Genomic DNA, 27,559 nt, shown 5'->3' with positions numbered 1-27,559 from the left:
GCTTTAATCTCCTCCCACCTCCCGGTGAGTTTTATAGCAACTGTTGCCCAGTGAGGCAGCGCCATAGACACCGTAGTCCTGGCGACTGTAACCCACCAACAACAACCTCTCGCTTCATCATTACCACCTCCTCCACCATCCTCATATTCATCAACCAGTCCACAGCGCAGGTTTGAATAAATTCTTTCGTATTTTTTTTTGGCCGAATTAAAATCATTCCTAGTTTCAGGGGAGTTATTTTATGCGGGAGATGTGAACGTTCCGGTTTGTGTTTTGTCTGGTGCTGAATGAAGGCTCGGTGAATAGCAGGAGCAGTATGCTAGCGAGGGTGTTTCTTTGTAACGTGTTAGCCTCCTTGCTAACGTTGTCAGTAGATAGTGTTGTCTACAGCTGTGAGGGGTAGTGTTCGCTTGTAGGAATTAGCTCTGCTTTATTACTTCGCGGCAAATATGCTCAGTTTGGCTAGTTTATTTGTTTGCAACGCATTTGTTTAAACTTACCATAATGAGTGGTAGCACAGGTCCGGGCTAGTCACGGATGCTAGCTGGTCAGCTGGAGCAGGTGTCTGTTGTTGCTAAGTTGCTAACGCCAGCGTTGCCTGTGGGTATATTTTTTTTCAGGTAATGTTGCGCTGATATGACAAGTTTGTGTTTCTTACAGCTAAAATACCTTTGGTCAAAAAAAAAATCAAAACCTTGACTAGGCAATGGAAAGTGGTGTGAGCTAGCTTTCCGTGCACTAACTGCCACTGATAATAGCTAAGCCATTACTTTCCCTTTTGTCTTACGGAGCCAGATAGCTTCGCTAGCTTTCCACCTGCCCTCTTTGTAGCATCAGATATGATAAGCAAACTAATAACATAAGTTTTGTAGTTGGTAGTACTGAGAGAGAAAAAAAACACCTGCCCGCTTATGATTAAAACGCTTTAATTTATTTTATTTTTAAACCGAAACATTTCATTAAGTTACTCCACGGTGCACGTCTGCAACAGGGCTCGTTCAGGTTTATCCACCCATTCACTAATATTCCAACACGTTTGACTAATAAAAATGTATTGTCAAATGTAGTTTTGTAGTTGTTATATGTAAAGTTTTACTTATATGTCTCCTATATGTCTCCTGTTTAAAAGAAAATTGTACATTGAGAATGTATTCATTCATGCTGAACAAATATTGTGGGCTCACTGGGATGAAAATGGGTAAAAAAATAACTATTCACATCACTTTCAGGCAAATATTCTATTCATCTTCCACACAAAAAATGAAAGCATGCCTTAAAAGACTTCCTCAATCTTGCAGGTGGGCCATATAGTGCAGACTTCGTTTCTTGATGTTGCATCACAATTATTTTTGTATTCACTTGGTCTCTTGTGCAGCTGCTACCTCTGATTCCCATTAGGGCAGAGAGCAGGTGAGTAGAGGACATGTGCACCTTCAGTAATGGGGAACCACCGAGGCCTATATGTAAGTGAAGCAAGAGGTATTCAGAAATGAAATAAACAAATTATCCAACATCGTCCTTATAATTACTTTTATTTAGGTGTGAGTTATAGCCCAGTGAGTCCCATAGCAACAGTTAATATAACTTGACAGCAGCACATCAATTCAAAGCAAGTAGGTTAAAGTACCATCAGTACAAAATGATATAAATATATTTATCTGTTGGCATATACAGCCTAAAATAGGTCATGCACAGACACCCATCCCTATGGGCTTACATACACACACATGTACGCACACAACAACAGGATGTTGGGACCTGCTAGTTATGAGATCATGTTACCTCTTACCTGGAGTCTGGTGGGGCAGAAATAGTACCATGCCACCTGCCGCCTGGATCCTGTTGCATTTCCAATCACTAAAAGAGGGGCTGATTAATTCAATTATTCAGTCATCCATGTTCATGGCTCAGCAGAATACATCATGTTTTTGTTTTCTGTTTGCCCCCCCCCACCCTCCAGCTCTCTAGCATGATTGTATATTGTTGATGAATGAGGAGACTTAAATGTACTTGTTTTGTATTCACCTTTACCTAAAACCACATCTGACAGCATGAACAAAGTATGCGCAGTCTCGTTTTTTTGTTACGGTGCTGCATGTTATTTTGACGCATTTGACATTTCTGGTTATCCTCGTGTATCATAAAATCTAATTACCTGTTGAAAATGAACTTTGTCACTCCTGAGTGTAATTATTTTACCAGGATCATTTATAGTGATGCATTTTTACATCATGAAATCCAAGCGAACACTCCCAGGTCACTCCTTATTTAAAAAAAAAATCAACTCTTGAATAAACATAATACTTTTGCATACGCTCCCCTTCAGCTCCCAGTTGCATCTCCCTCTCCCCATTTTGCTGCTGCGCCAGCACCAGATCATGCTCCTGTCTTGCCTTGGGGTGGATACAGTATGCGTGTGAGACAGAAAGATTGCTTGTGTAGTATACTTTTCAACCTTGCTCAGCAGCTCTTCATTTCTCAGTTTACAACTTTTATCAAAACATGTTTATCAGAGGAAATAATTGTTCTCTGCATTTTCCGGCTCCACTCTGTCCTGTGTGATGCATTTTCACGTTAGTAAAAGGAATAGAAGGGAGGGCAAAATGTCGCCCTCCTTGGTGGCTTTTGTTCCTCTGTGTCTTTGTAGGGCTTGCAATAGCTCAGTGGAGCACAGCATTTAAGTGGGCCACAAGGGAGTGCCTGAATGGTGAGGCAGAAGGTGTGTTAGGAGTGTGTTTATGTGTGTGTTTGTGGAGGGGGTTGGGGTGAGGCAACAAGAGTATGTTGTGATTTAGGGGTACAAGTAGAGACCGTATATACTTACGCTTTCTAATCACAACTATAATTTTTTGTCATCATTTGAACACCAACAACAAACTAACAGACTATAGACATTTGAACTGCATTGATGAGAGCAGCATGTCTGGCAACAGCTTGCAGACATGTCTACTAGTGAAAGTAAATATGACCCTCCCCGAAAGCCTCTGTGTGTTTTGCAGGAAAACGAAGACCTTCCCTCTGCTTCTTCTAAAAATTTCACTCTCCATTTAGCAGGAAAGCTCGACTCATCTTTGTAGTCATACTTAGAGGTTAGCCACCCCATCACAAATAAAGTAAAAGCCTTCAAATGCGGAGAAAAGAAAGGGAAAAAAACCACCTGTGTGATATTGAAGATAAAGGGAAGAAGCAAGTTGTCCCTGGAGAGATTCAAAGCTGTAAGAAAACCCAACTTAATTAACCAAGAGAGGTTTGTTCATGGAAACTGTGATGGGGAGGAGGTGGCCTTCCCCTGGAAGGAATGGGTAATGGTAGTCATACGACTGCATTCTATAATTAACTCCCAAACACAGGTTCAGCATGTGTCCTGTCTAAGTTTTACCCTTATGTTAAAAATAAATCACTTCCCTAGTTCTATAGAAAGTGTTGTTGCAATCTCTGGTACTGCTAGTGTTTATTAAGGTAACAACACTTAGAAAAGAGGTCTTGAGCAACATTTTGTTCTTTTTCCTTAATATACTGAACAAGGACTTTCTATTTCTAGTAAACTGGTAAAAGTGGAAGCTGACAGCAATGAGAAGCAGCATCTATTTGGAGTTTGTTAAATATTAACTTGTTTTATGGCTGTGAACATGGAGACAAAACCATGTGTCACTGATGCATGAGGCTCTCAGTACATTGAGTACCACAAGGCAGAAACAGGTGCTGGGCTAGAGTTGCTCTAGAGCTGTTTAGAAGCATCCATTTGGGTAAAACGGATGAGAGTCTGTGTTGGGCTAGTCATGGTTTCTATTGCGCCGAGATTAGAATCATATTTGATGTTCTGTTGTAGCCAATTCACCAGGATTAATTTATATTCCTGTGAAGATTTTAAAATCCTACATAATGAAGACATATTTCTATTTAATGCTTATTCTCAAGAGGCAAGAGGCGGTTAAGGACTTTTTAAGTTAATGGAAGTCCCTTTTTATTATAATTTTGCCTGTTGTCAAATAACTGCTACTAAGTCTGTGGTCTTGCAGTGTATCTGACATCAACTAAAAACCATGCAATAGTAAATGTTTTCTCAGATAAGTAAGTTGCTAGTCTGTGGTATAAATGGGTTTCTTATTTACAGTTTTACGGTGAGAACAACCAGTGTTACTCTGCACCACATTATTGAAGTTGTTCTGCCAGTCAGACCAGTGGCTTGAGAGTGCTGTAGCTTCTTATTGATAGACCACTATCCATCTCCAGTGAGACTGTGTTCTCTCTGTGTTCTTCAGGCGCCATGCAGACCCCTGAAGCAGGCGCTGACTCCACCTCCACCGTCCCTATTCAGACCACCGTGCCTGTCCAGCCCTCCGGCTCCACCCAGCAGCTGCCTGTTCAGCAACAGGTATATCCAAGCATGTCTGTGTCTGAAAGTTCCTGCACAAGCACATCTCTATATCTTAATTTTTTTTTTCTTAATAATTAAATGTTCTCATTTGTTTTCCCAGACCCAGACTGTTCAACAGGTTCAGCATGTTTACCCAGCACAGGTGCAGTATGTGGAGGAAAACAGCGGCGTCTACACTAATGGCAACATGTGAGTCAGTTTATTACCCAGCCCTGCTCCTCTTAAGTTTCTTAACACCATCATTCATGTCACATGCACATGATGCTGGTGGGAGCACATTTGTTTTTGTGTGTTTCCTTTTCTGAGGAGGGTGCGGTTGGTTTTGATCGTGCACTGACACCTGAAAATGACCTGAAGTAGGCCTGTGTTTTTTAAGTGCTGAGGTGAAGGCAGGGTCCTGTGTGTCTGAGGAATGGGACACACACACACACACACACACACACACACACATAGCACAAACGAACAAACGTGCCAAGCTGTGTTTGTCTTACAGTGATACACAAATAGATGCAGATTGGTGCTTGAACCAACACATGGTGTGTGACCTTAGCTACTGGTGGAATCATCCTCACAAATGCATAAACTACACAGCTGGAGCTGACTAGCGGGCCTGTGTGATACTAATTTGTGAAAGCTGAATTAATTGACTTATTTTCTGAGTTCTCAGTAGTTTATGTTAATTTCAAGAAAAACTCACTCTGCGTCTAACATAAAAATGCAAAAAGTCTTAGATTGTCCTCATAATGGTGAACACTATAATTGGTTTAAAATACAATTATTCCATAAAACATAATTGATTGAAACTTGAAACGCATTTACTCTGTTTTCTGTCCCTCTGTTTTTATTTTCTCTATTAGTTTGGGCTTATAGACTGACTGCTAACCTCTCTTCTGAACAGAAGAACCTACTCGTACTCAGAGCCTCAGCTGTACAGCCAGAACAGTGGCGGCAGTTACTTTGACACACAGGGGAGCTCATCCCAAGTGTCCACTGTGGTGACATCTCATGGCATGACCAACAATGGAGGAGGGGGCAGTGGAGGGATGACCATGGGCCTGGCTGGGGGTCAGGTAATCAGCAGCAGTTCTGGGGCCTACCTCATGGACAACGCTGGACCCCACCCCGCCACCCAGACTGCACGAGCTTCTCCAGCTACGGTAAGTTCATAACACCTGCCTTTTGCTTTCATTATTCATCTCAACTCCTACCCCGTTCAGAACCACGTGGCCATTAGTTTGCCTCGTCTCTCGATATTGGCAAAGATGCTTTATTTTTATCAAACTTTATTCATATGCAGCAGTTCAATCCAAGAAGTATGACACCAACCTCCTTTTGGAAAGTTCCAGATTCAAAATCAATATGAGTGTGTGCCTCGGCCATGATTGTTTATGGCGTGTTTTATCTCTGGCAATAATCCTTTGCTGATTTATGCAGTGAGACTCATAGGCTGGACACAAGCCTCTGTAGTGCTCGAACTACTGCCAGCGATGTTCATGCTGCAACCCCTAAATATTTAATACTCAAATAATGCTGGGCCTTGTTTTTAAATCTTGACTTTATCTGTCTGCTTAGAAAAGGATGGATGAAAATCAGAGAAACAAATGATAGTGGAGGGGAACTGTGCAGAGATGTATTTCCTGAGTTTTAGCAAACTACAGCTCAACAGATTGACTCCTCACACAGCACAGAGGAAGACCTCACCAAGCATGTTCACATAGTCCTACATAGTGATGGTTTTTGGCAGGAAGTAAGTGATGATGGGGTGACTGACATGTGGCTGTCAGTCATGGCAGGCATTTTAAAACATTCAATCATCACCTTGCAGATGAGACATGTTTTTGAAGGAATACTAAATCTGGTCAAGGTGCAAGTCCGTTTAAAGTGTTATTACACCAAAAGAAGTCTAGTTTTCCTTTCAAGTACTCACTCCTAAAGACATTTTACCCTCTTACATGATTTAAGCTAATGGAGACAATTAAGACTAATGACAACAAAACTGTCCAAAACATCTCAAACACATCACCAGTATAATCCACATCTTCTTTATTTTTATCTTATTTTTTGTGCGCAACCATGAAGGAGTGTGACCAGTTGGCACAATTAAATGAACTTGTTCAAGGGTGGCACTGAAGTGTAAGTGCCCTGTTTTGGTTGTCCATCCATCCAGCCATCCATTTTCTTTACCGCTTATCCAATAAGGGTTGTGGGGGGGCTAGAGCCTGTCCCAGCTGACATTGAGTGAGAGGCGGGGTTCACCCTGGACGGGTCGCCAGTCCATCACAGGGCCATCAGGAGCAGTTAGGGGTTCAGTATCTTGCTCAAGGATACTTGGACACGGTCACCAGGGAAGTGAGGATCGAACCAGCAACCCTTCAGTTGCTTGATGGCCACTCCACCTCTGAGCCACGCCGCTCCTCTAATTTGGTTATTTTTCAACTCAAATCAAAGTGGGTTACCACAGGCATACAGCTAGATTAAGAAGATTTTACAGGACGATGTACCTCAGAGTTTGTAAACAGATGTTTTGCACAGTTCTTCTGTTAGCAGTTGCCATTAGCTTCAAGCCAAATATAAATGTGCCGGGTGTTTTTGGAATTTTAGTGTGTAAAAGACAAATTACAATTTTTGGTGTAAATAATGAGGCTGCACGGTGGTGCAGTGTTTAGCACTGTCGCCGCACAGTTCTGGGTTTGAGCCCCAGCTCCATCACGGGATCTTTCTGTGTGGAGTCTGCATGTTCTCCCTGTTCCTGTGTGGGTTCTCTCTGGTACTCCAGCTTCCTCCCACAGTCCAAAGACATCAAGAGGGGACGAGGCTGATTGATACTCTAAATTGACCGTAGGTGTGACTGTGAGTGCGAATGGTTGTCTGTCTCTATGTGTTGGCCCTGAGATGGACTGGTGACCTGTCCAGGGTGGACTTTGCCTCTTCCCGAAGGCTGTTACAATTGACTCCAGCCCCCCCCCCCCACCCTTAACAGGAAAAGCAGTAGAAAATGGATAGATGGATGGTTTGAATCATGCTTTAAGCAACAAAAACAATAAATGTATCCTTGTCCAACCTAAGTCATATGGTCAAATTCATAAATGGCTCCAACGGTATCTATTTTCAGTCAGTAATGAAAAGCTGAAGTGATAACTTTCCTTCTTCTATCATTGTATTGTGCTTAATACGAAGTCATGTATCCCTTGCCATTGTTATGTCAGGGGAGGGCCAGTTGTAAAAAGACCAGTACCTAGCTAGCATCAACCTCTCCCTGTGCAGCATGAACTGATCCTTTGCTTTTACTCCTGAGGTTGACATACAGGTATTGCTAATTCATCTCAGCACGCCGCCCTATTCTATTGTATTTGTTATAGAGTGTTCACGTAACAGTTATAGGCGGATCTGCACTAGTGGAATCTGGTGCTGTTGCTTGTCTGCCAGCTACCTATTATTCATCTTGTTTATGCTCCCGTTTCTAGACTAGGCCAAGGTTTTCTGTGAACAGACAGCAAGGCCTGCTCTGCTTGGGTTTAATGGTGCTTGCTTGGGGAACTTTTCTAGATTTTCTTTATTTTGGCCACTAATGTGTCTCTACCAACTTTTTTCTTTCTTTTTTTCTTTCTTTTGTGTTCATTTCCTCCCCTCTTACATTTTGTTGTCCTGTGCTTCATGGTTTTATCAGATTGAAATGGCGATTGAGACACTCCAAAAATCTGAGGGTTTATCCAGTCAGAGAAGTTCGCTGCTCAACAGCCATGTAAGTTGCTTTTACCAATGCTTTGCCTTCATCCCTAACTTGACCTTTGCCAAGCTCACTTTCTTGCTCCTCTGCCTCTCAGCTCTGTACATTTAAGTTTGGTGTGTTGCTTGCTCCTTTTGTTGCTGTTTTCTGATTTATTATTGCTTTAACTTGATGTGCTGCATTAGAAGTGCCTTGGCTGAGCTGTGACGCAGTAGCAATCTGAGGTTTTTTCGGTCTGGTTGCATGCTACAGTGTTTGAATCACCACAGAATAACATTTGTTTCATTGTAGCTCCAGTGGCTGTTGGACAACTACGAGACAGCAGAGGGCGTTAGTCTACCGCGATCCACACTCTACAACCATTACCTTCGTCACTGCCAGGAGCAGAAACTGGACCCTGTAAATGCAGCCTCCTTTGGCAAACTCATCCGCTCCATCTTCATGGGACTTCGTACAAGGCGCCTTGGGACAAGGTGAGCGTTTAGCTTATAGTTAAGTTGTCATTTCCTCTGTTGAATCCTCACTGGTTCTATCACTGTCCTGCCAGCAACCACTCAACCTGACCTTTTCTGTGTACCTGATCTTACTTTATCTTGCAGAGGGAACTCAAAATACCATTACTATGGTATACGCGTGAAACCAGATTCCCCTCTCAACAGACTCCAAGAAGATATGCAGTATATGGCACTCAGACAACAACCTGTTCAGCAGAAACAGAGGTTTAACTCCGTCATTTGCTTACGGACTTCCAGTACTTAATGTAACCCAATTGAGATAATGAGGTGAACCATATGATTTCAGGTTCAAGCCGGTGCAGAAGTTCGACACTGGCTCTGGGGAGAACTACTCAGGTGGAGGCCACAACCATCCTAGTGCAGCAGAGCAGACAGTCATTGCACAGAGCCAGCACCACCAGCAGTTCTTAGGTCATCACCTGGAATATCTATAAAGAAGCGGCACTGAAATGTTCTGTGATTTTATGTTTGTCACATGCACAACGGCTTATCTAAATTTCTAATGACCCCCCCCCCCCCCCCCCCCCCACAGATGCATCACGGGCACTCCCTGAGTTTGTTGAGCTGGACCTGGGACAGAGCAATACAGAGAACATCAGCCCAGATGATGTGAAAGCTCTCCAATCCCTTTACAGAGAGCACTGTGAGGTTAGACCACGTTTGTTCATTTTCACTGCAAAATCACCAAATATGTCACAGTGGGAAACAGAGGGGGGTCCTGCACACATCCATCTTAAGTGTTATTAAAGTAATCCCCTTCAATATTGTGGCATTAATTGACACATCATCATCAATATGTCTGCCCCGGCATTGTAGTGGTACATTTTCCTATTGATCCGTCTTGACTTTCTGTGTCTCTATATATCAGCTCTACTTATTTTCCTTAAGATTCTCACTCACCTCCTCAATGTTGTTCACTCCACTCACGCATTTGTCAAGTTGCCATCTTGAGACAAATTTCTGTTTGCTGTGCAGTCTCCTTGCTCTTTTTGGTCAATTTTTCTTTTATAAGTATTGGATTATTTGATTATTGATCTTCACAATTATCCTTGGCTTTTGCAATATTGTTAAACAAAAATTTATGCCAATGGAGTATTTTTAATTGAGTAGAATTATTGAAAATGCCGTACTGTTGAAAAAAAAATGCTTTCAAACAAAATCTATTCAGTGTTGAAACTTTTGGGAAAGGTCATGTATGTTTAGACAAAGAGATTGGTAAATGCCAGCTGATGGCATTTTGGAACAAAATCTTCTCTTAATCTTGTGGAGCTTTCAATCACGTCTCTCTCTCCTCATGATCGGAGAGGCAGCGACGACACATTTCCTCACCCACCGCTCATGCTGTCAAAACAGGCTTGCGGCAATGTTTTAAGAGAGTCTGGGGGTTCTTCTGATCCACCTAATAATTTTCCGCTATTTTTCTTTTCCTAAACCTATTCTGTTTATTCTTTGCTTTTCTCTCAGGCTATCCTGGATGTGGTTGTCAACCTCCAGTTCAGTCTGATTGAGAAGCTTTGGCAAACTTTCTGGCGTTATTCTCCACCTGACTCTGTAGAGGGTGCCACCATAACAGAAAACAGGTGAGCTCAAGCTTATAATATCTGTCTCATTCTTTGCTTTTTAGCTACTTGAAAAGTGTAAACTGTCTAATTCATTTCTGTGCCTTCTGCAGCAGCATAAGCGAGATTGAAGCACGACTCCCTCAGTCACAGCTATTGGTGCTGTGCAGAAACGAGGTTGTGCTCAAGTGGATGAGCACCTGTGACCATCTAATGTACCAGGCCCTAGTGGAGATCCTCATACCTGATGTCCTGAGACCCATTCCCAGTTAGTCACACTCCTAGATGTTTGCTCTGTCAAAGCTTGTCATGTCATTATTAAGTCATGATTTGTTTTTAGGTGCCTTGACTCAAGCCATTCGCAATTTTGCCAAAAGCCTGGAAGGTTGGCTCAATAATGCCATGAACGTGATTCCACAGAGAATGATCCAGACCAAGGTACACTCCAGATTTGTTCTATAATATACAATTAATATTTAGTTTAACAAGGTCACAGAAGGTAACACCCATTCATTTTGTATGCTTTCTTTAAATAGATTGCTGCTGTTAGTGCCTTTGCGCAAACACTGCGTAGATACACATCTCTGAACCACCTGGCTCAGGCAGCACGTGCTGTGTTGCAAAACACGTCACAGATCAACCAGATGCTGAGTGATCTCAACCGTGTTGATTTTGCCAACGTACAGGTCAGGCCGGTAACGCGTGGTATACAGCTGTAGTTCTTTCTTGCAAAGTGTGACACTCTATTTCTCTCCCCATGAATAGGAGCAGGCATCATGGGTGTGCCAGTGTGAAGAGGGTGTGGTTCAGCACTTAGAGCAGGACTTCAAGGCCACGCTACAGCAGCAAAGCTCTCTGGAGCAGTGGGCAGCCTGGCTGGATAATGTGGTCACTCAAGTGCTCAAGCCCTACGAGCACCGGCCCAGCTTCCCCAGGGCGGCTCGACAATTCCTGCTCAAGTGGTCCTTCTACAGGTCTGCTCAACAAATGAAGTGGACCACACTGAGACACTGTTAGAGAAACAAAATGCTTTCTGACACAGTTTGTTCTTGGTGTTTCAGTTCTATGGTGATCAGGGACCTGACACTGCGCAGTGCTGCCAGCTTCGGTTCATTCCACCTGATCCGTCTGCTGTATGACGAGTACATGTTTTACCTAGTGGAGCATCGCGTGGCCCAAGCTACCGGAGAGACACCCATTGGTGTTATGGGGGAGGTATTGCACCTGTTTTGCACATTTTTGATGATATAAGCATGCTTGAGTTTGCTTGTCTGCAGTTCAGCCAGATGTGAAAAGAGCATCGTTTGGTCACACATCGCATTCTAGTCTCAGATTTAGACTCGCAGAAAAAACATAACACAAGATGTTTGTCTCTTTTTCCAGTTCGACAGCCTCAACACCCTGTCCCTCACTAACATTGATAAAGGTATGTGGCAAAATGTCCTGCTGTCACTGAATATCTGGGGGAAAAAACAACCCCAGGGGTGAAAAAACATTTTTTGGGCTTCATTGCGGTACAATGTTATAGTATAAACTCACAAAGGTTCGACTGAACCTGTTAAAATGTTTAGGGAACCAGCACAAAGTAGCCTAATATGACACTGCTGAATCTCAATTATTAGTCTTGAGAACAGCATTTGTCTTAAATATCATAAAACTCAGGTAAAAGGGTTTTCCTGTTGTATTTATGTATAATTTTAAAGTTTCAGGTATGAAAGTCAGTTTCAAAAATCTCTTTTGTGTTTAATATTCATGAGGAAATGAAAGCAGCATTTATTAGAGGAATGTTTGCACTACACACAAAGTTCTTCATAGTATTTCATATGAAGCATTTGATGACTTCATTGAGAGGAGTGTGTGTTTGGGTATTAAATCAAATAATTCCCTGTTTGTTACATTTTCTATGCACTTTCTCTAGATGAAACAAGTGGGATGGACAGTGACTTGGAGGAGGACACGGAGGAGTCCGGTGAGCCTCTCGCCAAGCGGGAGAAGCCAGAACACGAGGTGATCCAGGTGATTCAGGTCGGGGCACTAGAGGATGGATCCCACCCTGTGGTCGGGGTCGTCCAACCTGGCGTCCTCCACTCGCTGCCCCAACCCCCACAGGACCACACGGAGCACATCCTCACCCCCTCCATTGGTACTCCCACCATCCGCCACTGCAGCGCCACAGGCAACACCTACACCTCTGTTTGAGGGGTCGAAGGGGCATGTCTGGCGCCTGTTCTCGCTGTCTCACATATCTTTTTCTCTCTGTAAGTCTAGATGTTTCTGTCTTTTTTTGTGCATTGTCTCTGTCTGCACTTGGGTGGATGGACTCCCCTCCTCCCATCCAGCCTGGTCAGTGGAGGACAGCCGGGATGATGATACTGTCCATGTCTGACTGCTTCTATTCTGGATGTGGTGTCATCTCAATGAGTCTGTGCTCTATCACAATGCAGCAGCTGGCGGCGGAAGCGGAGGACTAATTTGACCTGTTTACCGCTTCTATACAGGACAGGTTGTGTTTATTTTTTGTTGTTATTTTTGTTTTTGATTTTTTTGACTTGAAGGGAGATTAAACCTTCAAACTACTGATGTCTCAGAGCTCAAATCCATGTCACTAGTCCCAGTGGAGCGAAGTCATCGATTGACTCAACACCTTTGCTTATTGTAAATAGATTCGCTGTACTTTCAATTAGTATTACCCCAAACTCATGGTGCTATCATTCTGTTCTCTTCTTTCATTTTCGTATGATTTCTCTCAACATGCATTCCAACAGCTGAAAAACTTTTGGCGGAACAAAAATATCATGGGAAGTATGTAAAAGGACAATTTGTCTGATCTATTTTGACATGGTTGCCACCCACTTAGAGCTTTTTTAGCCACAGAAAACCCCCCTTAAAGAAATATCTGTGCTGCTACTCGTGTAAATAATAAGATTGAGAAGACAGGCTGCACAAAAACCACATCCTCATCATTAGCTTTTTTTTTCCTAATGCACATAACACTTGCCTTTGTTCATTTTGAGATGCTGTTTCATGTGGTTTACATGCCGTAGTCTTGAAATTTACCAGATATGTTCCCCTATTTTTGCAGTCTCTTGTCTTAATAAAGTTTCTTAAGTTTGCAAAGGACCAAAAAAAAAAAAAAAAACTTAACCCAAGAGGAAGCTAAGAGTGAGCCGTTTTTCTTTTTCTTTTCTTTTCGGGCCACCCGACAGCTGTTTCCTGTCCCACAGTGCCATGTTGCAGAGCAGAAGGAATGTCAGGGATTTAATGTACCTCGGCTTTATCACAGTGCCTTATCCTCAAATGCAGCTGTCCTCGTAGTCCTGACTGTGTGGTGTCGAGAGCCCACAGCCCCTTTTACCCCTTTTTTGCATCGTCCCAGCCACTGATTTTTTTTGGGGGGGGGGGGGGGGGGGGGGCTTTCTGGTGACTCGTGGCTGGATTTGGGCTGGCTCATCAGTGTTTAGACCAAGGGAGGCGCCCGTTAGGTTTTTTTTTTTTTTGCTAGATCAGTTTATTGGAATCTTTAGCCTTGCTCCTGCCCTCACTCTGCCCCGTTGAGGCCTATTCTCGCATTAGCCTTTTGTTGTTGGGTGAAGTGTGTGTGTTTGTGTTAGTGTGTGTGTGTCTGTGTGTGTGTGTGAGAACATGGATCTGCTCTGTGCTTTAATGTGCATGTTTGTGTGTGTGCGTGTGTGTGTGTGTGTGTGTGTGTGTGTGTGTGTGTGTGTGTGTGTGTGTGTGTGTTGGAACACATCCATCAGTCACCCTACCTCAAACCAGTGGTGCCAGCCCTTTGACACGTGCAGCACAGTCTGTCCAAACCTTATTGCACACACACCACTGTACTGCACAAATCTCAACGTGACAGAGAAAAAAAGTGCTTTTGCTTTTTTCTCTCACCTCTGACACATTTGTCATTTTAAGTTTTTAATCCCATTTAAAAAAAAAAAAATGGAAAAAAAAGCTTCACTTCTTTGTTCCCTGTTGAAAAAGATCATCTTTGTACAGTGGACCAAAAGTAGATATTTTCTGATATTCAAAGAGATATAAAGATATATAAATATATATATATGTATAGTATATATATATATATAATGCTGACACACTACATATTTGTTGCTTTTTATGTGGTTGATCTGATTGTATGTGATTTTTAAAGTAGCTCCTCTGTAATTAGTTGATCGACTGTGAAATGGGAACGGCATGGGGACTAACGATTCATCTATACTTGAACTGTTTAAGCCTTCTATGTTGTGGGAATATTGAGATTAATCCTCTAAATAGGAACATTTTGTCACAACATTTTATTTTTTTTCTCGTCTTGAACTCTGAAATGGTCTGCAACGTTTCTCTGCATAAATGTTTATTTATTGATATTTATTGTGTTACGTTTTGGCGTAGATGCTTACGTTTCTAAGGGTTACTGATAATGAATCATGAATTATACCACTGTAAAGTGCAGACCTACTGTACAGAAGGATTGGGAGGTTTTGGTTTCTTTCACTTTTTTTTTTGTTTTTTTAAATTTGTAAAATGTGTTTGGGTGGATGAAGGTTTAAAAATAATGGTTGGGATTGTATTTGCTGTAATCGCAGTCCTTTAGGGTGACCAGTTGTCAAAAGATCCTTCTGATACTCTGTGTTTCACTGGATCTTTGCCTTTACTTTCCTGTGTGGAAAATGTTAACGGTCAAGAAGGGTGAAATGTGCAAAAATGATTGATTCAAAGATGCGATGAATGATGAATGCTGGAAACTACTGATTATTTCAACATGTTTCTTTTATTTGTATCAAAAACTCTGATTACTTTGACATGATTGCTAACATTACGGAGGCTAAAACCTGTTTACATGTGCGACCTGAGACAAAAATAGCCAAGCAAGCGAGACTATGACACTACTGTGAGTTATTGGACGGAAATGGGCTAAAACGTCTTTTTGGAAATTAGGTAAATTGATCATTAATAATAGATTTCTGGCTCTCATAATAGTCATGAATCATGAAACGCCTGAATTGTCCCACCTCTAACAAATACTGCATGGGATTTGGGTTAGTGGGTCTTGGAAAAAGCCCACAGCTACAGCTGCAACATCTCACGCTCATCTGATCCTACCGGCTTGAAATATCAGGCTCAGCAGTTCTGGGAATCGAGCTCACGAGTCAAACTGTCCTATTGGTATTGTTCTAAGACAGTTGGAGGCTTTTTGTTTCCATCGGTGTGAGCATAAAGACTTTTTCATGAGAAATTTGCTCTGAATTCTAGTTTAAAAAAAAAAAAAGAAAACTAAAAGTAATAAACTCTTGCTCAAAAAATGAATTATTACCAAAACAATTCACCCATAATTTTTTTTGGCATTTCAGTCGTAAAAACGAAAAAAGTGAAGGTTAAGCTGTTTAAATGTGCAGTAAATCTGGGTAGTGAACCCGTTACAAATGAAGGTTTTTACAGGATACTTTTCCTTGTCCGTTTTTTTGTTTTGTTTTTCTTAGAGCAAATCTGAATTTCCTTGTATAAACTCACGACATCATTGTAGATTTGTATTATTTTGTGCCTGAAATGGAGAAAAAAAATGGTTTAGAAAATTCTGTGCTTTCTCTAAATCTTTAATGATGTGCTTTGGGGATCATAAGTGCTTTCTGGTCTTGCACGCCTACCATGTGCTGCTAGAAACATGTTGTTTTATTTTATTGACTTTTTTTTTTTTAATAGATTTTTGTGCCAGACAGTGATTTTTTTTTTTAATTATTATTACTTTTTTTTTTTTTTTTAACTTATTGCATCTCAAAAGCCCGCCTGGTTAACACTGGACTGATGCTGCCAACACAGAATTGTACTTTGTTTCTCAATGTCTTGAGAAGTTGGAAAAAAAAACAAACATGTTTTTTGTAAGAATTTCCAAATCAGAAAATATACAAAAAAAAATAGACATAAGCAATTCCCTAACTTGTTGCAGGAATGAAAGTTTAAAAAAGAAAAAAAAAATAAAGCCTCGACCTGGACAACACGGCAGCTTCACTGACCCATAGCAGACTCCAGTGCCTTTAATTTCGCCCCGGCCAGAGCAGATGGCCTGGGTGACTGTTGGGTCTCTGGTGGGCTACAGACGGAGGCTATCAGAGCAGACATTTTCATTGCACAGGTGCCACCACTGAGAAGACACACCCGGGAGCTGAGGAAGCGTAAAGACCTCTCCTCAGACGGGATTATTTATTAACTGGATGTGACACCACAGACACACACACCAACAGTTGTAGTTTATACGTGGTAGAGAGATAACCTGGCTTTTTATTGTATAGAGCTATCAGTTAATTATTAAGGAGTCACTGTAAAGTAAATTCTTTATGACTTGTTTTCTCATGATCGTGATTTCTTTTGTCAAATAATATTTTCTGAATGCTGTGACCTGTTTGAGATTTGTATTTGGATGTTTTCAAGTGCCATTTGACAGTCTAGTGAGTTGTGGCCATCTGTAGCACGCTCTAATGCAAGCACAAGCATTTGGCAGTGACATTTGGAGGTTTTTATTTTGATCCACCCTAGACAAAAATATGTATATATATCAAAAACTGAAAAAGGTATATTTATTTGTCCATTATAATTTGATTTGTTCCTTTTGGTGAACATTTTATCAGATCTATTGGCTAAAGTGTGACTTCTTTTTCCTCTTCTTTTGGATAATGTATAGTATCTGATATAATATATACACAAATTTCATGTGACTTTCTTTCTGTGTGCCGTTAAGTTTTCTCCATATAACGCTTCTTTTCAAATTGGCAAGCAAAACCAACGTGTGATTTGTAGTGTGTATTTTACATAAAAAAATGAGGACAATTGGGGGACTTTTATATTTATAAAAGACATTATCATTTGGTGTGTCGTATTGCTGAATATAGGAACTATTAAAGACACATGTAGTTTGTTTTTTCTGAATATTTCAGATCTCAGCTCAGGCTAGCTTCTTAGTGTTGTTTTCTTAAAATTTGTGACTTGTCTTTGCAGTAATAAACGTTTTCTTGTTCAAAATCAGTGTCCTGCCTCATAGTTTGAAATTTATATTGGTAGAAAATTGGTTTTGGTTTGTGTGTAACAGTGGAGCATACACCTGTTCTAAATAGGAAAAGTAAATTGGAGTGGTAAAAATCATACAATAAAGGGACTCCATGGTGGATTATTTGTAAATTTCAACAACAAATATTACATGGAGTTCCTCAAGGCTCTATTTTTGTACCTCATTCTAAATCTATGATGTTCCCTCTTGCTCAGATTATGAAAGGATCCCTATCGAAAGATCCATCCATCCATTTTCTTCCGCTTATTCCTATTAAGGGTCGGGGGGGGGGGGGGGGGGCTGGAGCCTATCACAGTGGCTACGGGCAAGAGGGTCCACCCTGGGCAGGTCACCAGTCCATCTCAGGGCCAACACACATAGACAGACAACCTTTCACACTCAGTCACACCTACGGTCAATTTAGAGTATCAATCAGCCTCGTCCTCTCTTGATGTCTTTGGACTGTGGGAGGAAGCTGGAGTACCAGAGAGAACCCACACAGGAACAGGGAGAACATGCAGACTCCACACAGAAAGACCCTGTGCCCGAGCCGTGACTCGAACCCGGAATCTTCTCACTGTGAGGTGACAGTGCTGACCACTGCACCACTGTGCCGCCATCTATTGAAAGATGTAAACTGAAAATTGTGATTGTGTTTTTTGGGGTCTTTGCAATAAATGAAATGCCTTCAGTTCCTACGTCACTACACATGCTTCCTTTGTATCAAAGGATAGAATTTAAATTCCTTTTCAAGACTTCTTCAGAGCCGTTCCACCCTTAAAATGAAAATTCAGTCATTATCAAGTCGTGATGATGGGCTGTCAGGTGATTTGTGTGAGGTGTGGATCTTGTCCACATTGCATGAGTCTTACAGGAAAAAAAGTGACACAGTAATTCCCCAAAAAACCTGTTGTGAATAGGGATCCATTTTTAAACCACAACCACATAGCTAACAGCATTGGCGTCAACAGCATTTATCAAAAATAACTTGAAACTATGAAGCTTCTGGTCATTTGGGTTACTTCTGGTGGCTAGCAAATGACTGAAGCTTTATTTTGGGGGGAATTCTTGTGATGAATTTCTTTCCTTTTACTGGTGAAAATGTCATTATTCCAGTAGATTAAATAGAGCTAAATCTTTAATAATCTTTTTACCCCTAAACCTCCCATCTGCTTCATTTAGCTTTTTTCCTTCTTGTCTTTTAAATCTTTTGTCCTCTTAATAGTTATAATATAGTTTTGTTTATATGCTAATGTGAGGCACTACGTTTTATCCGAATGTTGCTTCGTAACTCTGCATTCTCAATTTCCACTTAAAAAAAAAAAAAGAGGCTTCGTCGATTCAGTGTTAGCCCATTAAATTTTATTCAACCATATTCATACATATAAACACCAATATCTTTCCACTCATTATGTATTCAGGATGTATGACATAATTGTTAAGATTAAGATGAACATGCATTTCCTGAAAATTGTACAGCATTCTTTTGAAATCCTTTCTCATTATGACCAGAGATCATCGATGTAAAGGTAGCAAAAAGAGTATAAAATACTGCCGACCACTGTAGGTAAACAGAGCTCCAAATATCAAAATATTGTTTGACCAATAGTGCTGAGCAAAAACTAAAAATGGTTGATTGATAATTGAAACAAAGCTTGTACGTGCGACATAATACTGAAATGACTGAGTACTAACTTTTCACGTTTCAGAGGGTATATTTGGCATCAATATGGCTTACACTTCCTCTCACAGTTCAGTCTTCACTTCCTTTACTCAGCTAGAATGTTACGGTGTCATCCAAGTACTATTCAAATTAAAATGGGTGGACGTGAGTTATCTTACAATGACGATTCACCCGAAACAGATCTTCTGCGTGTCAAAGGCGCACCCCCTGTAGGTCTGAGAGGTCATTTCGTTCACTCTACTTCTCCGCTGTTCATCCGTGTGCTAAATTAATGCCAAAAAAAACAGCTGAATGCACCTTTCAGACCTGCAGTGGGTGAGAGTCTGAGGCACTAAAATACAGTTTGGGCAGTGTATCACTTTGAGCCACACTTTTCATGGATCTCACCAAGATAATTAGCAAGATAATGCTTCTACAATGCTAGATTATATGGAAACATCAAGTAACCGCACATAAGACTATGAAACAAGGCTAAATACTTCTGCAAAAAAAACAAAAAAAAATTAAAGTGCTAACGGACACTGTTGGCATCTAATTTAAACATGACTATGACAAATAATATTCCACAGATGTGTGGTATCAACGCTTTCTTCTGAAAAAGAACATTTTCATGTCATAGCCTTTTGACTGATAGTAAAATTAACAGGTTTATAGTGTTCAGCATTGCAGTCGACTAAAAGGGCCTCTTCAAATGCTTATTAAAAAAACTATTCAGAGGAGAATATAAATCAAACACATCAAATAAGGACAGTCAGCAATGAAAAATATTTAAGATTACATCTTACAAGAACATGAGTAATGAATAACATGATATTCTTAAATTGTCCTGTTCTGTGAGGGGGGTGGGAAGAAAACTCCTTACAAGAAGCCACATCAGCATTGGAGAGCAAGAGGAGGAGGACTGGACCAGCAGGAAACTCCTACAGAAATAAGTTTAGTTTGTTCAAGGCATTCAAAGCATCATATCAACTGTTTTCAACCCACATGCCAAGAAGTTCAAACCGACAGCGGGGTCATCAGCAGAGACTACACATCTGGAAATAATAAATAATGGAAACGTCCACACAAAAAGAAGAATTGTGAGTCTTTTAACGCTTTACACTCTTCAGTGGTGAGCAGTTTGTTTTGTGATGTAAAATGTTGGACTAATAGGACCCTATTGTGCATCTCCTCAGTGCGGATTTTAATTTACGTGTGTGTTTATAGATTTTTTTTCATCCAACCTGAACATGTCATGATATAAATCAGTGCCAAACGGTGTCAAAATACTGGCTTCCTGAGTGCAGGAAGGTGGGATGTTTCCACTTCATTACTGTTGCTCCTCCAGCTGGACACCACTTAACTTACAGACTTAAAGTCTGCAGTGTTGACTGTTACAGCAGTGTGTTTGGACAACGCTGCCGGCCTTCGTGCCAGCCATGGTCCTACAGTCTACTGAGCTGGGCATCCCTGCGGTCGCAGTCCCCCTCTGGCCCTCTAGGCTGTATGTGGAGTGGTCGATTCAAAGTAGAGTCGGACTTTATCTTTTGTTTTTTTATCTTATGCAAAGTTCATGTCTTAAACTCAGTCAAGAGGTTGCGGGTCAGCTATGGGCATAGTGTGCAGAACTTCATCCAGTAGTTGCAGAGCTCGGTGTAAATGGATCTCGATCCAGCACGGCGTCTCTTTGATGCTTTGCCGTGGGTAGTCGGGCCCCCAGCCTTTAACGAAGCTCATCCTCAGGATACACAGCCTGCGCAGGTCATCGACCCCGATGCCTGCAGCCGCAGACAGGCCTGCAGGGGAATCAGACACAAACTTTTCAATCAATGAATGACTGAAACCTTGCAGAGATGTGTTAGCATAGTTCAGTGCTGCTGGGAGGGGTCATAGCGATAGAGAGGACAATAGTATTGAAACCAATCAAACATTGGGAGTTTTCTGACCAAGCGGATGTGGGAACTTAGTTATAGGGAGTTCCAGCAAGAACTATTTTACCTCTTGGGCATTTTTTTCTGTTTATATTCATGCCACCAGTAGGAACAGTCAATTGATGCAGTTCAGCCAATACTGCCCATTGCTAAGCATTTTAATGCTAAAACTACTGCAATCTTCTACAGGAGTAACTTCAACTCCAACGTTATAATGTAGTGAGAAAACTGCAAAGAAAGATGATGAACTCAATTTAGATTCCTGCCAGGTGGGAGTGCTGCTCCGACAACATCTGTTGGTCCAGAGAGGTTTCGGTCTTTTTGAGAGCAGAACATAAACTGCTATCAATTCCCAATCAAGAATGTCAAGTAGTTAGACACTGAACCGGTTTGCAGCTCTATAATATTACACTGCTCACCATGTTATTTATATATCTATCTATCTATATCTATAGATATCTATATATATCTATGTATAGATACATATATCGAGAGAGAGAGCGAGAGAGAGAGAGAGAGAGAGAGAGAGAGCGAGAGAGAGCGCACTCACTGATGGCAGGCGCGATGCCTCCCACAGAGCCAGGTCCAGGAATGTTCCCAGCCACCGCTGCTGCCTGGGCTGCTGCTGCCGCCTGAGCTGTTGCTGCCTGCTGCTGCATCTGCCTGTGGCACTGACGCAGGTCAAACACCTGGCAGAGGACAAGACAAACGCTCTAATCTGGTGACATTACCAGGCACAGAATGAGCACCAAGTACTCATCTACAATTATTAGAAGGTTAAATGCTAACGTGCATCATATCATGGTCATATTTGTAATTAAAAAGTACGCACTGACAAGAGACTTCACGGCAAAAATGGTAACTCCTGCTTACTTCCTATTCTGGCACGCCTCAGAACTCGCACAGTTCTGGATCTCACCTTGATGTAAGCACTGGGGTAGATCTTGTGCACGGCATCTCCAGGGGCGCGTCCCGCCTCTCGGTCCAGGTAATAACTCTGCACGAACACGGCGTGATCACTCAAACAACGCACCCAGACGTCCCCTTCACCTTTGCACTCCAGCTGCACACCTTTGCCAATGTGGAGCCTAAAAACAAGGAGAGTGTTCTTACCATTATCAAATAATAACTGTCTCGATGAACAGTATTCTTCTTCATGTATGTGGCTCGTGAGTACCTCGCTCTCTCTATGTTCTCTGTCCTGTGAACATTGCTCAGCTGGCCCAGACAGAAGCGATCCCCTCCCGAGGGATCCACGTAACCGTCCACAGTCACTATTGGACATGTGGACGGCACCTTAAATGTCTCCCCAACCTGGACATCCATCTCAAAGTAAGCAATGGAGCACCAGTATTCTGGAGCTGGAAGGAACCAGACATCAGGTCAGAGGGGTTGCATTGTAATTTTGTCAACATATCACGGGTAAATATGAGGAGCGACTTCCATCTGCTGCTCAACACTCACCAGGGTGATTGGATATGGGAGGCTGGAATGCAATTTCATTGGTAACCGGCCCTGCAGGAACATTTCCAAAATTATTTATGAGCAAGCAGTTTTCTAACTATGCAGTTTATTTAAAATTTTTAAAAAAGAGGAAAAATTGTGTTGATTGTAGAGGACGACCTTATATCTCCGTCGAATTTTCATTTCAACAACAGTTACAAATTTAGAATCAAAACTACTTTGATCAACACCATCTGTGTCCTGATTCCACAGTTATCACTGCCCCCATTGATCAAAGGAGAGGATGTGGACTGTTTCTCAGGCTTCAGAATGTGACATTTCTCGTGTATTCTATTTACGCACAATAATGCCCTGTGTGAGGCATGGGAGGATGGTGCTGTAGGTGCCCATTCTGATGTTGGGGCACCGCAGGGGTGAAGCTGCTGTTCCTGCTCCAATTGGGGGTGGGATCTGTGATAAGAGATACAAAGAAGTCCTGTTATAAAACTCATGCTAACATGAAGTCTGTATCTTAATAAGTTAAGTGTTCACAACTCCTGTCCACAAGCCAGAAAACATTTGACTGAATTTTTTTGTTTGTTTTTAATTTATCTAAAAAAAAAAAAAAAAGAATGTGTTTCAGTGCCTTGTGGTATCTCACTTGAAGGTCCAGCACTGATGGAAGAGAAAGCAGAAGTTGAAGCTGAACTGCTGCCCTCTGATGGAGGGAGCAGAGCAGGGCTGCTGAAGGTCTCCTGAGGACCTGGTCTTGATGGAGGATGTTGGATAGTTTGCAGGTGACTTTCGGAGCTGGAGTGAGATTGCTGGTTATCGTAGTCATACTCATCCTTTACCAAGAGTGGGCCTGGCAGAATACGGCAAACAAGAGTGTTAACTGTCCATCAGATCATTAAAAAATAACGAGGTTAAAGAATGGAATACTTGCTTACCAGAACTTGAAAGTGTCAGTCCTGACAGATCTGCAAAAATATTAGAAGATATATGACACAATCACACCGGCTGCATGGTTTCAGATCAGGTCACTACATCTAAGTGCTGAAATATCATCTTAACAAAGACTCAAAACTATGTGTAGAAAAATATATCAATTCTAAGTCTAGGTAAACATTTACTCCATGCATTTAGATTTAACATAACTTCATTCTAACAAAAACCTAAAATGTTAAGATGCGGTCAAGTCTGACAAACCAGTGATTCCTCCTTACCGATGCCCGGTGAGACGACCCTCTCGTAGTGGTATGGGTTGACACACACATTGTCACATTTGAGGTCAAAGGCATACTGGCAATATTTCACATGTTTTAATTCATTCTTGTGGAGATCAGGCCACCGCCACAGTCTGGCGTACACTACATGGGGGAATCCTTTACGCCCTGCAACCTACAACAAGGAGAAGTTGATCACTGATGCAGTTTCTCTTGCAATTTAAAGGGATATGACACAAAAACAAATGTGCTTATCTGGTGCCATACCTGCAAGCGTCCATCCAAAGTTCGCTGTATGGTTACACACTTGCTAGGATGAGCTCCATTTGTAGTGATGGCTGTTATCAGGGAATCCAGTTCATCTTTCTTCTCCTTCAGTTTTTTGACAAGACTCTCAATAGCTCGTTTGGCAAAGCTTTCACTCTCTCCTCCCTGCCGGTGGCACATCAGACTATGCACAATGCTCAGGCAGGCATCGTTGCTTGTAGGAGTGTTAGTGATTGACATCTTGCTCCTTAGGTTTCAACCTTGGGGAGGCTTTCAAGCTGAAACCACTATGTCTTTACCAGAGGATACGTCAAGGTGAAATTACTGCTGATATAATGCAGCTTTAGAAACCTAAAACAGAAAATGCAATGACTAACAATATAGATGAATTACTGTCTTTTGACTGAGAGATCACATTAGATGCTAAACAAAGTTTCAACTTGCAGTAGTGATGCAGAACTCAGAGAATAATCTTCGTACATGTTATCAGCATAGCAGATCTGCTTAACAACTCTCTTTATTATGCCTTTGGTACTCTTACTCTAGGGATGTGTAATATCAAGTTTTCTGCCAACACTCTAATATTTTACAAATAATTTGGCCGCAAAAAATGAAAAACCTCATGAAACATGAATGAAAACGTATTACATCCTAAAATATAGCCATTAATTCAAAGTAAAGCACTTTTCATGTTTAATTCCTACCGCTGAAACCGGGATTAATAACATATGGTAGTGACATTGGACGTTATTTACTTAATGTATTTCAAGCAGAGGTCAGCCTTAACAGAGACCTCAGCCACACATGGAGTATTAGCATCCTGTACTGTCATTATTTCGACAGGTTGTCACATTCAAACAAACTATACTATACAAATATTATACTGCATCATCGCGAATAACGAATTTTAACCTAAAATAATGCGGATTTGTAGTCAAATATTATGGATTAAGGGCACAGGTTCAGCTAACATTGCCCAGCTAATATTGTGTGGGTGTCTGTTAGCGTTAGCATCATGTTAAATAACACTGAAATGCATCGTCTCATGAGATCAAATGAAACAAACACACAATGATTCCCGAGCTTACCGTGAGTTCCGTATGCGGTAGAGTTAGTCCCACTGTTGAAAATTGAAAAGGAGGAGGCTTTAGTTCCTTGAATTTTTATCGTAGCGTCTACTAGCTTACTGTTATTTCAGCTAGCTGGCTAGCACACCCGCTAACAGCTATGCTAATAGACATTCATCAACTTCACGCTAGCACGCTAACCTTCCTCGATAATTGCCCTAATCGGCTAAGAAACCGCCTGAAACGTAACAATTTCTTACGAGCTAAACGCGTAATCGTTTTTCTGCGGACCTTATTACACTTGGCTACATCTATACACAGCGTGTAAGCTAACAACAACACGCTATCTGAAAAGCTGGCCACGAAAATAAACAAAAAATTCCTCCTCACCCACTACCCGCTTACTGCGCATGCGCGATTGAACTGACAGGCGTGGTGTTGTTCTTTGAAACAGCAAAACTCCTTCTGTGTCGGGAAACTAAAAATCCACAATACGACTCAAGTTGATAGCGTGAGGTGGCAATTTGACTTTGATAGACGAGCTTTTTTTTTTTTACTTTGCGTAATGTGTATCAGCCTTGGGCTGCATCTTTTAATTTAACCTAATTTAGGGCCTTGCAAATAGGCTGTCTCATTTTTACCTCTACAATTAATCTGAAATGTAGATGAAACATGGTTTAATTCATTGTCAACAGTCAAGAAAGTCTTTTTTTATTATTGGTCATAAACAATGACCAAAGTAAGTGCAGTTTATGCTTGACCCCAGACCCTCAATGGCCCCAAATATCTGTCCCCCCCCCCCCCCCACCCACACGATTAACACTATAAAACAACAAACATCTTCCTGTTAAAATTACATTTTGCAATAGTTATTACTCAATACTTACATATTATAAAACTACCCCAGGTGGAACACAGCAAGTTGAATTTTCAGCCGTTTGGAAATTTGCATTAAATTTACATGTGACAACTATTATGAAGTCCTTGCCAAAAATTCTTCCCCTCCACTCAATAGTGCAGCACATCTGCAGATTATTTTACTTCTGAAGCATGCTCATAAAATACATGAGCTTTTGTGACCCCCTGTTCTTTTGTAATGCACTTTAATATAAAGTCTTCCTCTGCTGGCTACAATCTTGTGTGACCTCACTCTACTGGCAAGCATCCAAATCTCTTTTTCACTCTCTCTCTCATCTATCATCTATCAGCTGATAAGATGATGTTGTGGCCTCCCCAGTCCCAGCTGAATATTAAGAGTTGTTATGTAAAGATTTCTTCCTCTTGTGTTATTTAAAAGAAGAAAAAACAACAACTGCCTCGTCATGAACATAGTCAAATGTGTTAAGACAGAGGCGAGTTCCTCACACAGCCCACAATAGATATTATACCTTTTTAAGTCTTTGAAGATGAAATTTATGCATTGAAATTTTCATGTTGCTATATTTAGCTTGGCAAATCCTAAATGACCAAAATGATAAAAAGTCATAGCTATAATTGCATACAGTGTTGACACACAATCATGTTGATTAAACATATGACTTTTGTACACTGAGGTACTACATTTAGCAGGTGTTAAGTGATCTTAAGATCTTAGATAACTTCCATCCATCCATTTTCTAACCCTTATCCTGTTAAGGCTGGCGGGGGAGGGGGGGGTGGAGCCTATCACAGCAGCCTTCAGGCGAGAGGTGGGTTTCACCCTGGACAGGTCACCAGTCCATCTCAGGGCCAACACACATAGACAGACAACCTTTCACACTCACAGTCACACCTACGGTCAATTTAGAGTATCAATCAGCCTCGTCCCCTCTTGATGTCTTTGGACTGTGGGAGGAAGCTGGAGTACCAGAGAGAACCCACACAGGAACAGGGAGAACATGGAGACTCCACACAGAAAGATCCTGTGCTGGAGCCGGGGCTCGAACCCGGAACCTTCTCACTGTGAGGTGACAGTGCTGACCACTGCACCACTGTGCCACCATCTATCGAAAGATGTAAACTGAAAATTGTGATTGTGTTTTTAGGGGTCTTTGCAATAAATGAAATGATTTCAGTTCCTACATCACTATACATGCTTCCTTTGTATCAAGGGATAGATTTTAAATTCCTTTTCAAGACTTCTTCAGAACCGTTCCACCCGGAACCTTCTTGCTATGAGGCGACACTGCTAACCACTGCACCACCGTGCAGCCCACTCTTCTGGATAACTTAAAATCTATATGTTTATGTACTCTCATAAATCACTTTTACAAAACAGGCACGGGTGTTATTTGTATTTTCATGGAAGCTCTATCATTTAATGTACAGGTGCATTTGTTTGCTTCAGATTTCTATAAAAGACAACAGCACACAAGAAGCCACAGAGACACAGCTAACTGACTGTCAAACCAGACAGAAAATCAAAAGGCAAATTCATAAATTTCATTAATTCAGGACAACAAAATCTGCCCAGTAACCAGAAGACTCATCCTCCACCTGATGAAATCATTCAATTTGGTATGGGGGAGGGGAAGAATCAAATACTAGGACCATCTTCTCATTGGAAGTAAGTCTCATTCTTTCGAAGTGGAAGATACCTGACAATGAATTACACCTGTGCTACACGCCGGTGGTTTTTACTTTCACCACGGAGGTCATGTTGTTGGTGCTCTTTGTTATTTTTTCAATTGTCTGTCATTGAGATTGAGCACAAACTATGAGGCTGAATTTTTCTGAACTTGGCGAACGAGTGTAACATG

At 41.4% G+C, this 27,559-nt stretch overlaps 2 protein-coding genes across 3 annotated transcripts; one reads left to right on the top strand and one right to left on the bottom strand.

The window, feature by feature from the left end:
- Positions 1 to 64: 64 nt before the first annotated feature.
- On the top strand, positions 65 to 13,565 carry rfx3 (regulatory factor X, 3 (influences HLA class II expression)). 2 transcript variants are annotated; one of them, XM_086188112.1, is made up of 18 exons: positions 65 to 170; positions 4,263 to 4,375; positions 4,479 to 4,567; positions 5,277 to 5,535; positions 8,046 to 8,120; positions 8,397 to 8,578; positions 8,705 to 8,824; positions 8,907 to 9,031; positions 9,153 to 9,268; positions 10,085 to 10,200; positions 10,293 to 10,447; positions 10,520 to 10,617; positions 10,716 to 10,865; positions 10,945 to 11,153; positions 11,241 to 11,394; positions 11,563 to 11,605; positions 12,098 to 12,322; positions 12,519 to 13,565. In XM_086188112.1, exons 2-18 carry the CDS (start codon positions 4,268 to 4,270, stop codon positions 12,563 to 12,565), a joined length of 2,271 nt encoding a protein of 756 aa, XP_086044238.1. In that variant the 5' UTR covers positions 65 to 170; positions 4,263 to 4,267; the 3' UTR covers positions 12,566 to 13,565. The 2 variants fall into 2 exon arrangements, with proteins under 2 accessions (XP_086044238.1, XP_086044237.1); XM_086188111.1 differs by having other exon boundaries at positions 12,098 to 13,565.
- Positions 13,566 to 18,547: 4,982 nt separating this feature from the next.
- smad4a (SMAD family member 4a) lies at positions 18,548 to 25,222 on the bottom strand. The gene is made up of 11 exons (XM_086188113.1): positions 24,843 to 25,222; positions 23,755 to 24,105; positions 23,488 to 23,662; positions 23,212 to 23,241; positions 22,923 to 23,126; positions 22,625 to 22,732; positions 22,283 to 22,333; positions 21,996 to 22,179; positions 21,738 to 21,906; positions 21,369 to 21,507; positions 18,548 to 20,683 (listed from the first exon to the last, which is right to left on the bottom strand). The coding sequence occupies exons 2-11, from the start codon at positions 23,992 to 23,994 to the stop codon at positions 20,472 to 20,474; spliced, it is 1,512 nt and encodes a 503-aa protein (XP_086044239.1). The 5' UTR covers positions 23,995 to 24,105; positions 24,843 to 25,222; the 3' UTR covers positions 18,548 to 20,471.
- Positions 25,223 to 27,559: the final 2,337 nt, after the last annotated feature.

The sequence above is a fragment of the Aulostomus chinensis genome, chromosome 19, assembly GCF_037954235.1.
Source record: "Aulostomus chinensis isolate RoL2024-O1b breed Wild chromosome 19, RoL_Achi_v1.0, whole genome shotgun sequence".
NCBI classification, from domain to species: domain Eukaryota; kingdom Metazoa; phylum Chordata; class Actinopteri; order Syngnathiformes; family Aulostomidae; genus Aulostomus; species Aulostomus chinensis.
Note: the sequence above shows the minus strand (reverse complement) of the source record. Positions and strands in the feature narration are given on the sequence as shown.

Coding starts and splice junctions, on each gene's coding strand:
- smad4a (XM_086188113.1), bottom strand. CDS start 23,994: ATGTCAATCACTAACACTCCTACAAGCAACGATGCCTGCCTGAGCATT. Junction 23,663..23,754: donor CTTTGGATGGACGCTTGCAG/GTATGGCACCAG, acceptor TCCTTGTTGTAG/GTTGCAGGGCGTAAAGGATT. Junction 23,127..23,211: donor ACTGACACTTTCAAGTTCTG/GTAAGCAAGTAT, acceptor GTATTCTGCCAG/GCCCACTCTTGGTAAAGGAT.
- rfx3 (XM_086188111.1), top strand. CDS start 4,268: ATGCAGACCCCTGAAGCAGGCGCTGACTCCACCTCCACCGTCCCTATT. Junction 4,568..5,276: donor GTCTACACTAATGGCAACAT/GTGAGTCAGTTT, acceptor TCTTCTGAACAG/AAGAACCTACTCGTACTCAG. Junction 8,825..8,906: donor CCTGTTCAGCAGAAACAGAG/GTTTAACTCCGT, acceptor ATATGATTTCAG/GTTCAAGCCGGTGCAGAAGT.